The sequence below is a fragment of the Anas platyrhynchos genome, chromosome 3, assembly GCF_047663525.1.
Source record: "Anas platyrhynchos isolate ZD024472 breed Pekin duck chromosome 3, IASCAAS_PekinDuck_T2T, whole genome shotgun sequence".
Classification (NCBI taxonomy): Eukaryota; Metazoa; Chordata; class Aves; order Anseriformes; family Anatidae; genus Anas; species Anas platyrhynchos.
Genome location: NC_092589.1, coordinates 119,448,931 through 119,460,590, shown reverse-complemented (window position 1 = coordinate 119,460,590; position 11,660 = coordinate 119,448,931). Strand labels below are relative to the sequence as shown.

Sequence of the window (11,660 nt, the reverse complement as noted above, 5' to 3'; positions counted from 1 at the left end):
GCTTTCCAGCAGCAGTCACCGGGGCAGAAAGCTCACGGCACGGAGACGGAGCTGGGATTTGGGAAGAGCTGGGATTTGGGAGGAGCGCTGCTGCGCCAGGGCGCTGCGCTCTCGGGGCTGCCAAACCCCGGCTGAGGGCACGAGAACTGAAGCCCCCGTGGGATAAAAGGGGGCTGGGGGTCCCTGCGCACACCCAGGGCAGCTCAGATCTGCAAGGAGAAGCCAAGCAGAAGCTCCAGCTCCTCTGGAGACCAGCAGGATCTTGGCATCGCCGTGCTGGATGGGGAGGTGCAGGGCTCCTCTCCAGGCAGGATGCTCAATTTGGAGGATTTGACTTACACAGGGAAGTTTCCTCCTTTCTTACAAGCCCTTGCGTTTGCTCACGCTCCTGCTTTATGTACAGAAATTGCCTCCACAGCATTTTTTCCCTTTTCTTCCGAGCCCAGCACGCACAGGCAGAGCCGCCCACCGCAGCACTCCGAGCTGCAGATGATGCCACGGGGCGGCCTTACCCCACAAAGCCTCGCTCCTGACGGCTGCATCCCAAAAAAAAACCTACAAAATGAAAAAAACTCGGTGCGGGGGGGGTCCACAGCTGGTGCAGAGAGACCTGCAGCAGGCAATTTGGGTTTGGGAAGAGCTGGGAGGGGGAAAAACAGAGGGGATTATTTGGCAGAGATTGCTCCTGCCTGTCCCAGAGGTTCCCGGTTCCCAGCTCAACCCCCAGCCCCTCTCCGGCTCTCCGAGGAGCTGGCGCTGCCCACAAAAAGCAGGGGAAAGAAAAAGATGGAAACTTTCTGCAATTAATATAAAGGATTTCAGCGGTTTGACAAATGGGGAGGCTGATGTGATTGCTCCGAGCGTAGGAGGAGAAGAGCTGGAAAAAAAAAATTAGAGAAAAAGAGTTAAGAAGAGAAAATTTCATTAATTTTGGACGCGAAGTCCTGTAGCATCATCAGAAGGCCATTGGTTTTGGGGATGGATGATTGGATTGGGCTAATTTTGATGGGATGCTGGTGCTGTGGGGGGTGCACAAGGAGGGTCCAGCTAAGGCCAGATCCTTTCCATGGCAAGCTCTGCTTTCCCCTTAGTCTTTGGTGCAAACCCGTAGTAAATAGGAGCAATCAGCAGTGATTCAGAGGTGGGTGTGTGGTTTTGTTCACATGCAGCGATGTGAAAATTGCGGAGAAAACCGCGATTTGTGTTTATGAAGGGCATTTTCTCACCTCGCTCTGCTGATTGCAGCCAGCCGGGGGAACGCTTCGGGTGCGCCGTGCGTCGGGGACCTGTGTGTTGGCTCGGCTGGGTTCCTGCGTTGTTCCTGCTCACCTTCGTTATCCCATTTAATTGTGTAAGGGGAAGATAAATCACCGGCGGGGCAGGGGGAGACCTTCTCCATCTAAAAATAAAAAAAAAGCACTGAGCTTCTTTAGGAAGCAGACAAACACCAGCAGAGTTTGTGGAGGGACGTGAGCAGGGGCGCAGCTCCATCCAGAAGCCCCATGGGGGGGGGATTTGCACACCCGTGGGGTTCCTACAGACCCCAACTCTTGGGATGGCTGGGGCTGGGGGCACCCCTGGGTGCCCCTGTCCCCCTCCTGCCCCAGTAGGGTGCCCAGCCCCACGGCCCTGGGCTTGGGGAGCTCTCCAAGGAGCAGCCCCCGGCCCCTCTCCACGGAGGGGAGAGCCAAGCACCTGTGGGGTAAACTCGTGCCAAAACCCACGAGAGCTCCTCTGGACGATCAGGACTAAGCTCAGCAAAACCCTCGCTGCCCCCAGCCTCCAGCATTTTAGCAAGAGCGAAGGCAGAGGGGGGGGAAAAGGGGCTGAAAAAACAGCAGTTCTGCCCAGAAGGACCAAAAAGGAACCAAAAAATGCTGTTGGATGGAACCAGGTGCCCTATTTCCACGGTTTTATTACCCATTTGTGAAGGCTACACCCTCGCTTGTCTCTTTTTGATGCCACCAAAGCCCTCCGGGGCTCGCTCTCCACCCCAGGAGTATTTTTCTGGGAAGTGCTGGGCGCCTCGCAGCGGGGGGAACCGTGCCTCAGTTTCCCCACTGCTGTGGGGAGGGTCTGGGGGGTGGTTCCTACATCCCCCCCCCTTTTTTTTCAACCACCTCCAGCCCCGGGGAGGGGCGGGCGGGCAGGCGGGGCCGCTGCCGAAGAAGGGATTAATTCGGCGCTGGGGAGGGAGAGGGGGGCACCGCGCACCGGGCACCGCGCAGAGCCCCGGGCGCATTTCGGGGCGCATCTCCGCGCACAGCCCCGCGCATCTCGGGGCGCATCTCCCGGTGGAGAGCCCCGGGCGCATTTCGGGGCGCATCTCTTGGTGGAGAGCCCCGGGCGCATCTCGGGGCGCATCTCCCCGCACATCCCCGCGCATCTCCGGGCGCATCTTCCCGCGCAGAGCCTTGCGCCCCGCTCCGCACCCCGCGCATCTCCGGGCGCATCTCCCGGTGGAGAGCCCCGGGCGCATCTCGGGGCGCATCTCCCGGTGGAAAGCCCCGCGCATCTCGGGGCGCATCTCCCCGCATCTCCCCGCATCTCTCCGGGCGCATCTCCCCGCGCATCCCCCCCTGCTCCTCACCCCATGGCTCTGCAGCTCCAGCTCCGCACCGTCTCCGGCCTCCGCGGCAGAGCCGACCGCATCGCCAAGGCGGCTTTCCGAGGTAATGGGGAGGGGGCTGCGGGAAGGCGGAGTTGGGAGAATTTGGGGAGGGGTGTGGGGGTGTCCCCGCGGTGGGCTGTGCCCGGCTGCCCCCTCCCTGCCTCAGTTTCCCCGTCGTGGGTGCACCAAGGGGGTCGCCCAGCCCTCCCCGAGTTGCCCCCTCCCCATCCCTGCTGCCCTGGGGAGGGGGATTTGTGCAGGGGATTGGGGAGGGGAAGTCCTAGAGGGGTGAACCCCACTTCCCAGGGGATGGCTGGGGGGGAATTGGGCCACTTTTAGGGTCAGGGCTGCACTTTGGGTGGCAAAACGGTGCCACCAGGGTAGTGTCACCAGAAGGGCTGGGAGAGGAACTCGCCTGGCTCCAGGACCTGCTGTGAGCTGGGATTTCTTCTGAGGCTGCAGTTTTGGTTCTGCTCCGGTCCCTTCCAGCCCCAAAACCTTCCCGGGGGGGCTGCAAAAGGATCCAAACCTCCCCAGGGCTCCGTGCCCTCAGCACAGCCTCTCCTGCCCCGTCCCTGCCCCAGGAGCCCAGAGCAGGGTTTAGGTGCTGCCCGCACCGACACACGGTGCCTGACCCCATAGCTGGGGACTTTTGGGGTCCGGCTCCTGGTGGCCCCATCCCTGGTCCTGCAGGTGGAGCTGGCTGGTGTGAGGTCCCCGAGAAAATCCCACATTTGTGGGTGGGAAGCTTCGTGGCAGGGGACTTTGGAGGGTGGTTTGGGATGTTTGGGATGTGCGCTGCACCTTCTGGTTCTGCTTCCAGCACCTGCCAAAGGGATTTTCTGCCTCTCCTTGGGGAATAATTAAATCTGAAAGGGTCCAGCTATGGGATGGGGCATTCCCTGCAAAGAGCCGTGCCCGCAGGATGCCCCAATTTTGGTAAAATGAAGTTGGAGATGCGGTGGGAGGGGGTGCCTTGGCCTCCAGGGGCTGATTGCGCCCAAAGCGCCCGCCCTGAGCCAGATTTAATTACCTGGGAAGTTTAAAAAAAATCAATTTAATTCAGTGAGATACTCAGCATTTTCCTAACACCACAGGAGGCAACGTTATAAAGAAGATATTAATTAAAAATATTGGTGGGGAGGTGAGGTTATCCCACGAGGGCAGCCAAAAGCTCCAGGCTGGGGTTCCTGGGACGTGGTTTCGTGGGTGAGGGGCAGGACCTGGTGGTCTCGGAGGGCTTTTAAACCTAAAATATCCACGATCTACAAGGCGATCTACAACCAACCCGTGTCTCCTCTGCAGGGCTCTCCTTCTACACCCGAGTGCTGGAAAGCTGCGAGGACGAGGCCAGGTTTGAGGAGGTAAGAGGAGACGTGCCTGCCTCCTGCTCCGTCTCCCCTGCCTGATTTTCCATACAAATTCCCCTCCTCCTAGGGGATCACAGGGATTCCCAAGGCACCAATACCTCCTTGCAAGGAAAAAGGGGGAAAAAAAGCAATTATGGGTGAAAAACTCAAATTTAAGTGTCTTGGCACCAGCTTTACGAGCTCCAGCATTTCCCTGGTGGGTGCTGAAGGATCTCAAGAACCTCAAGACCCCATTTTGCTGGGGCTGGGGGTGTCGGGGGTGATAATTGCGGGGCTGCCCCCAGCAATTATCTGATGGGAGAGTCCAGGAGAGGAATATTTCCATACACAAATGACAAATAATTAACAAGCCCAGGTGGTATATATATATTTTTTTTAATTTATTTTTTATTATTGCCTCACTGCAGCACCCCAAATTCCCCCCCCACACCAGGAGCCTTCACGGGGAAGCTTCCCTGCCCCTGCTCGGCATTCGCGAGATCCCACCACCAGGCTGGATTTGGGCTGCCCCAGTGGTTTCCATTTGTTTGTTTTCCTCCCGTTCCCTTTTTTTTTTTTTTCCAATTATTTTTATTCACGGCTCAATGAATTATGCAGGACCTGTGCCTTCCCAGAGCCTGGGGAAGCAAAGCTGCTGATTATTTCAGGGGGTGGCCGCGGTGCCGTGGCTGTTGCACGGTGGCATCGCATCCCGTGTGCACCCCGAGTGGCTTCTCCTCCAAAGGGAAAAGAAAAAAAAACACCTTTTTTAATTATTTCCTTTTATTTTTTCCCCTTTTGTCAATAAAACAGATAAAACCGACCCATCACCCGCTCAGCTTTGCGCAGGGTTTTTAATAAGACTTTTGGCAATAAACCCGCGAGGAGGACAACCGGCCAGCCAGATGGGGAAGGAAGGGGTGCAAGGAAAGCAGGGGGGGCTCGGGGGGCAGCCCCAGCTCTGGGAGGTGCCACGGTGATGGATGGTGGGGATGGTGTGCTCTGGGGCCGTGTTAACGGGGTCTGCTCACAGGGCTGGGGTCAGGGAGCAGGGGGCAGCCCGTCCCCGTATCCCACCTGCAGGTTCAAGGCAGAAATAAATGATTTATTACTGAAGGTAACCAGCTGCGGAAGCCAATTATCTAGAAGGGTAATTAATTGCTGATTGAATTCTGGTGTGCCTTTTTTTTTTTTTTCCTTTTTTTTCCTTTTCTTTTTTTTTTTCCCCCATTAGAAATTTGTTAAGACCGAGGCACAGGGCGTCTCTAATTTAGGAACCTCTGAGTAAAACACGAAAATCCACGGCCTGGGTTGTATTAGAAATCAGTGAGTGACCCTAATAATCCTTACCAGGCTTAAAAAAATAATAATAAAAAGTTTTTCCTGAGGTTTAGAGCACAGCATCCTCGGGGGAGTGATGGCCGTGATTTGCTGCGGGATGCCCCAGGGCATGGGATGTAGGATCTGTAGGATAGGAAGGAGCAGGGCTGGGTACCCCAAATCAGCTGGATTTGGTGTTTTTTTTGGGGGGGTTGTGGGCAACATCCAGAGCGAGGTGCTCGCCTTTACTGAATTGCATTCCCCGGGGTTTCAGGCAGTGGATGGGGGTCCTGTGGAAACAGGGTGGGCACCAGGGCACGAATAATGCTGGGAAGAGGAGTGGAGCCACGGAGAGCAGCGGATTGGGGCTGTTCCCCGTGTTTTGCTGCTCTCCCAGGTGCAGGGCTTTGGGTTTTGCTCGCTGGCTGTGGTGTTAACGGCCCCAAATAGGTTTTGAGGCACGGAGAGCTCTCAGCAAGGCTCCGTGGGGATGCTCAGAGGGGTGCTGGGGGCTGCACAAATCCATAGGGCAAGGGACAGCCAGGTCCCCGACCCCATAGCAGGGACTCACCCACGTGCAATCAGGACGGAGGGATGCTCGTTCCAATTCCTCCCCAAAAATTGATCAATTACATTCCCAAGGAAGACTTTCTGGGGCACTTTACCCAAAATCCTGACTGCCCCACTCCGGTGGGTGCCAGAGCCCCGGCACAGGTCCTGGGCACGGCGCCTTGCTCCCCATCCCTGTGGGAAGCAAAATGATGTCGTGAGGCCATTTCTATATTTTTTTTCCCTATTTCCAGATGTTTTTATATTCGCTTCCTTGACTCACTGCAGGAAGCATAAAAGGGAAGAAATTAGCTTCAGAAATAAGCGTTGGAGTGTTTCTGAAGAGTCACAGACGCCTTCCTGTGAAGCTGCTTGGCCAGCACTTTCCCCCCAGGCTCTGAATTCAGCCCTGCAGCAGTGCGGGGCTCGGTCCCACTGCCACGTCCCCGTGTCCCCAAGGCACCGAGAGCATCTCAGTTGGGGCTTTGCTCAGACACGGGCGGCTGGAAGGGATCCGAGACTTGGAAAATGAGGAAAATAAGCTTGGGTGGTTTGGCTTGGCAGGGTGATTCCTTGGCTTGGGGAGGAAAAGAAGGAAAAAAAATTGAAACCCAAATTTATCTTTTATCTTTATCTTATCTTTTATCTTTTATCTTTTATCTTTTATCTTTTATCTTTTATCTTTTATCTTTTATCTTTTATCTTTTATCTTTTATCTTTTATCTTTATCTTTTATCTTTATCTTTGTATTTTCTTATCTTTATCTGTATCATCTTACCTTTACCTTTACCTTTACCTTTACCTATCTTATCTTTATAGATATAAATACAGATATCTATATATCTATATCTAATCTATATAGATAGATATAGATATATAGACATCTATATATCTGTTTATCTATATCTATATATCTATATCACATAGATATATAGATATTATTTATATATCTGCATATCTTTATATCTATTTTTGTATAGATAGATATTTATAGATAGATATTTATAGATACCTATACCTATAGATAGGTATCTATAGATACCTATATCGATATCTATATGGATAGGGATATAGATATAGATATAAATTTGGCACCAGGACACATGGTTGGCAAGCCTCCTGTGATACAGCCCTGCCTTTTTCATGGCCCTCCCAGCCCCATCCTCATCACCCCTGCCACCTCTCCCCGTCCCCAGCCTGACGTCTCCCCGTCCTTCCTCCCCAGACCTTCCGCTGGCCGGTTGCGAGCAACATCGATGGGAACGAGATCCTGGAGGTGCAGGTCTTCAACTACAGCAAGGTCTTCACCAACAGGTGAGAGCGGGGCTGCCCTTCCCTCCCTCCGTCCTGCTCGAGCTTCCCTCTTGGGTTTGGGGACCGGGGGGTGAGGAAGAGGTTGGTGATGCCTCCTGGGTTGGGCAAGGAAGCCCAAACCCAACATTTTGTGAAATAACACTTTTTGTGAGTGCAGTTGCTGGTGCCCAACAATTTATTTGTGGTCACTGCCACGTCTACAGCATGGTTTTGTGAAGGTGCTGACACCTATTTCAATGCCCTTTGCATGTGTTTAAGAGAAAATTAAATCTTTTATTAAATTAACAAGGTGGATGTCGATATCTAACAGCAGTTCTCCAGCTCTGCAAATTCTGCAATTGTTTGTTTATCTTATTCTTCCATTTTTCTTACTATTTATCGCAATTTGTTCTCACCTGGGTATGGTTGTTGCCAGGACTTACGCATTATGTGCAATGTTATGACAGCTTTTTGAAGGTTTATTCCAGTTAAAGTTTTGCCCACACGCTGATAATGAACGCGAGAGAGGAGAAGTTTGTCCCTTCTGTCAAATTAGTGGTTTTCATACCATTTTCCATGCTGTCACTGCAAAAATACGGGAGCATTTCACAAAAAAAATGACTGATGAGAATTGTCCTGCAGAACATTTACACTGACATTATAGGGAGGAAGAAAACAAAAAAAAAAAAGATGATTTTTTTTCAAGGTTTGCAGACTGCATTAACAGGCAGCCAAGGAGAGGTTCTGCAGGGCTCGTCCTGCTGCTGTGCCCATCCCATAGCCTGGCCCTTTCTTCTCCCACAAGCTTTGGCTTCGGAAATAGGAGCCAGGACTTCACAGGGAGCCTGGGGATGGGAGGAAGAAGAAGGTTTGAGAACTGGAGGGTGGAAGAAAGGGACCTGGTTGACATCCAGGTGCCCATGGGCAGGGAAGTCACCGTGAATCCATTGGGTTGCATTGGGGCAGTGGGGCTGAGCACCCCCTTACTGCGAGGTGTCACCCAGCCGTGGTGTGTCCTGGGGTTTGCTGTCGCTCCCAACCCTTTCTCCTCGGTTCCTTGTCTTTACAAAACCCTTCTGCAGCCAAGGAAGGGCTTGGGCTCGTGGCTGGATGTTGGATGTTGAGGTTGGTTTGCCTGTGGTTGGACGTTGGTTGGGTCTGGCTCTCCGGAGGAACACACGCTGCTGTAAGGATTTGTAGCAACAAAAAAACTGTGGCAAACATCTCTGCTCTGAAAACAAAGTGTTTTTCCCCAGCTGGGGCTCAGTGGGGTCGCCAGAACGTCTCCCAGATGCACACAAATGTTCACGCAAAAGCTTGCTTCTCAGCCCAAAAACGAGGGGACAGATGGTGTGCAGGGCAGGCGTGTTAAATAGGCACAATTAAAAAAAAATGAGAAAAAAAAAAAAGATTAGCTACTTTCATCTTGCTTTTAAGTCAGAGCTTGAGCAGCAGGAGAGTTGAAAAACTTGTGTTATTCAAGGAGCCCCCAGGGGGTGGTGGCTGGGCTTTGGGGGGGAAGCTTGGCTGATGGAGGGGGCCAGGGCTTGTGGGGACATCCCAGCTCAGCGTGGTGTGAGCCACTTTGAGCCACGTTCAGACCGCTTACTGAATTCCTTCCTCTCCCTAGGTGACCGAATTCTCTTAGAAATCTCCAAATACCCAACACAAAATAAATATCCCCGTAGCACAGCCGAATTACTTAAAATTACTTTTTTTTTTTTCCCTTTGCCACACTGCTTATACAGGAGGTTGGCTGCCTCAGCCAGCCGACAGCCACTTGCACTGCTAGGATGACATTCAATTTTCTCATTCCCATCACTTTGGTTATTTTCCTTGGTTTGCTTTTGGTTCCTGCACACACCTATCAGCCTTACTTTCAGCAGCACCTCCACCTTCACCCCTCGCTGCTGTGCAGTGAGCAGGGATCCGACCCCACTTTCCACCACCTCAGCCCCCTTGGCACAGAGAAAGCCCCACGCTGTGCTCCGTGCCCCAAGGACTCAGAAATCGGGACTCAGGGGTTCCCATCATGGTGCTACAGCCCACAAAACCAGGAGCACCTCTGCCTGTTTTTTGCAGGCATTTTCATCCCTTGAAAGCTCTTGCGCCTTTGTAGTCAGAGCATCCCTCCACCTTGCTTTTGAGAAGGCTGCTCCTGTGGTTTTTTTACCATCCTAAATTGTCTTTGCAGCTCATTATCCCACCAGTGTTCAGTTTTCCTCCTCCAAAGCACAAGCTGGGCACACCTTACCCACCTCCCTCCTCCCTTCGTGCAGCCAGGCAGTAATTGCTTCGTTACGCTCCACGGTGCAAATTCCTGCAGGGCTGTGGATGCGCCAGCTTTTTGGAGCTGTTCCCAGGAGTGCAGACCAGCCTGAGGTGTGGGTGCTGCTTCTTGGAGGTGTTTTTGGCCCGTGAGTGCCCTTTTGGGCTGGTTCGGGCACGTTGTGAGGTCCTCACCACCCTGCAGGGCTGCCTCTGCTCCCCGGTGATGGAGTGCTCGTTATCTGGAAATTGTTTTCTAAGTTATTTTTACATGCCAGTCACTGATGGAGTAGTCATCGGGGTTTAATAGCAAAATTGCACTATATTGCTGCCATTCAGCGATGACTATCAACTGATACCCTATTTTTAGAGTTTCTCCATTAATCTGCTCTTGTTAGTGTGTAGCATCGATAGCAGGCACAGCAAAACCAAACATTTTGTTGGAACCTATTCCTTTAATGCAGTTACCGAAAAAATGACTCTGAAGCACACCGAGCTTGTTTTGACACGCTCCATCTCCTCATAAACTTGCCTCGAATGCCACTGATTACACTCCAGTTTTTAATTGTGTTTTTGTTGAACCCTATACAAGATTTTCTATGATTTTCCTAGGATGGCTGCCAGGTGAGCCGGGCTCTCTCCGTTCACCCCAAGCGAACACTTTGCTGTGCCGGGCCTTCTTTGTTATTCCAAGTTCATTACAAATGCTATCAGCCAGTTTGTGTGTGATGATTACCTGCAAACCACCCCTGGAACAATGCACAGAAATATTTATCCAGCATCTTCGCCTGCTTTATATCACAATGGGCTGGAACAGCAGCTACTGCCCCTGTTTCTGGGGTGCTTTTGCCTTCAAAAGTGAAGCTTATTGTCCCCAGAGGCCGGTTGGAGGATGCTTTTGTCCTGCTGTGGTCCTGGGGTGGGTGCTGGGGGCATCCTGACACCGTCAGGGACAGGTAATCGGGAAGATGCTCTTGTGGCGGAGCATCCCCAGCTCCCTGCAGCAGCTTTCCAGACTTTAATTACCTGCTCCATCTCTCTCTGCTAAATTAAAAAGCACTTCAGGTTGGAAACAGTTTCCTCGTGCTGGCATTTACAGGCAGGGGTAAAATGATCCCCAAAGCATCCCTCTAGCAGTGTGTGTCCCCAAGGCAGAAGGCCACCAGGAGCCCAAGGGGGCGATGGCAGCAGAGCCTCGGCCTAACCCTATGGGAGGCCTAATGGGGGAGGAAGGAACTGGTTTCAGATCTCAGCATCAGTGGCAGGAATCAACCAGCAGAAGACGGCTCCAAGTCCGAAATATAAAGGGATTAGCCACGGATTTAAGTCCTGCCTGCTGAGAAATGCCCACACCAGCACACCCAGGCCGCGTCCTGAGGCAGGGCCACAACCACCGCCCGGCCTTCTGTCCCAGGAGGAGGACAGACAGACAGACACAAATCTTGGCCGGGAGGGAGAGGAGAAAGGAGAAGCAGAGCCCTGGCACAGGCTTTGGAAAGGCGAGCCGTGGTGAATAATTCACGTGCAGCTGATTAGGAGGACTTATCAAAGCCCCAGATAAAGGCCCGACACCCGATGCAGGCCCGACGTGAATAATGGAGGGGCCTGGTGCCGAGCCACGGCTGCGTGGCTGTTTCCTTGCCTTTGTCTGCTGCCCCGTGGCCAGCACCATGCAGCTAATTAGCTGGTAAAATAATCCTTCCCTGGCCCTGGGCCCCTGGGCCCAGCTGATTGCTGCTGGCTCCACCGAGGGGCTGTTGGTTTGGGCCTGGTGGCTGTCCTCGGGAGCCGTTCCCCATGGATTTGGGTGCCCAAAAAAGGGGGCAGTGCATTGAGAGAGTTCATGAGGACATCTTAAATGAGGAAAACCTTCCTCTGGTGGCAGTTTCTTCAGTAAAAATGTGTAAAGAACCTCCTGATTTCCATGGTGGCCTAGGGACATTTCCCCCGTGATGCTTATTCTCTGTCTCCAAACCACTCTCCTTGGTCAACATCACCCAATGTCACCTCGTTGGGGACCAAGAAGGTTGAGTGGAAGCAGAATGCCCCATACCAAGGCACAAAGAGGTATCAGCACCTCCAAAGCCAGCAGGGCAGTGCAGATGCCCCTGCCCCAGCACCTTGTGGGGGTGCAGGTTTAAAATCCTGCACCAAAAGAAGGACAAATAGGCACGGTTTTATGCATCCATCTCAAAGACATGGGATGCTCCGTGTGGTGCCACGCACCATGGAAAGCAGGTGTGGAAGCCAAGCAGCTGTTGCATTGTGAG

The 11,660-nt window shown here is 52.8% G+C and overlaps 1 protein-coding gene and 1 long non-coding RNA gene across 7 annotated transcripts in view; one reads left to right on the top strand and one right to left on the bottom strand.

Moving 5' to 3' along the window:
• Positions 1–375: 375 nt before the first annotated feature.
• On the bottom strand, positions 376–2,726 carry LOC113843367 (uncharacterized). The gene is made up of 3 exons (XR_003496649.3): positions 2,591–2,726; positions 1,227–1,399; positions 376–877 (listed from the first exon to the last, which is right to left on the bottom strand). It is a non-coding gene; the product is annotated as an uncharacterized lncRNA (long non-coding RNA).
• Positions 2,569–11,660, top strand: part of OTOF (otoferlin) — a 53,732-nt gene continuing 44,640 nt past the window's right edge. For 4 of the 6 annotated variants that reach the window (XM_072036607.1, XM_027455476.3, XM_038177655.2 and 1 more), the window contains exons 1-3: positions 2,574–2,672; positions 3,917–3,975; positions 7,055–7,143. In XM_072036607.1, the coding sequence (XP_071892708.1) occupies positions 2,594–2,672; positions 3,917–3,975; positions 7,055–7,143 (227 nt within the window). In that variant the 5' untranslated portion in view covers positions 2,574–2,593. Of the gene's footprint in view, positions 2,673–3,916; positions 3,976–7,054; positions 7,144–11,660 lie in introns of all 6 variants that reach the window. The other 2 variants (XM_072036606.1, XM_027455474.3) reach the window with 1 other exon arrangement.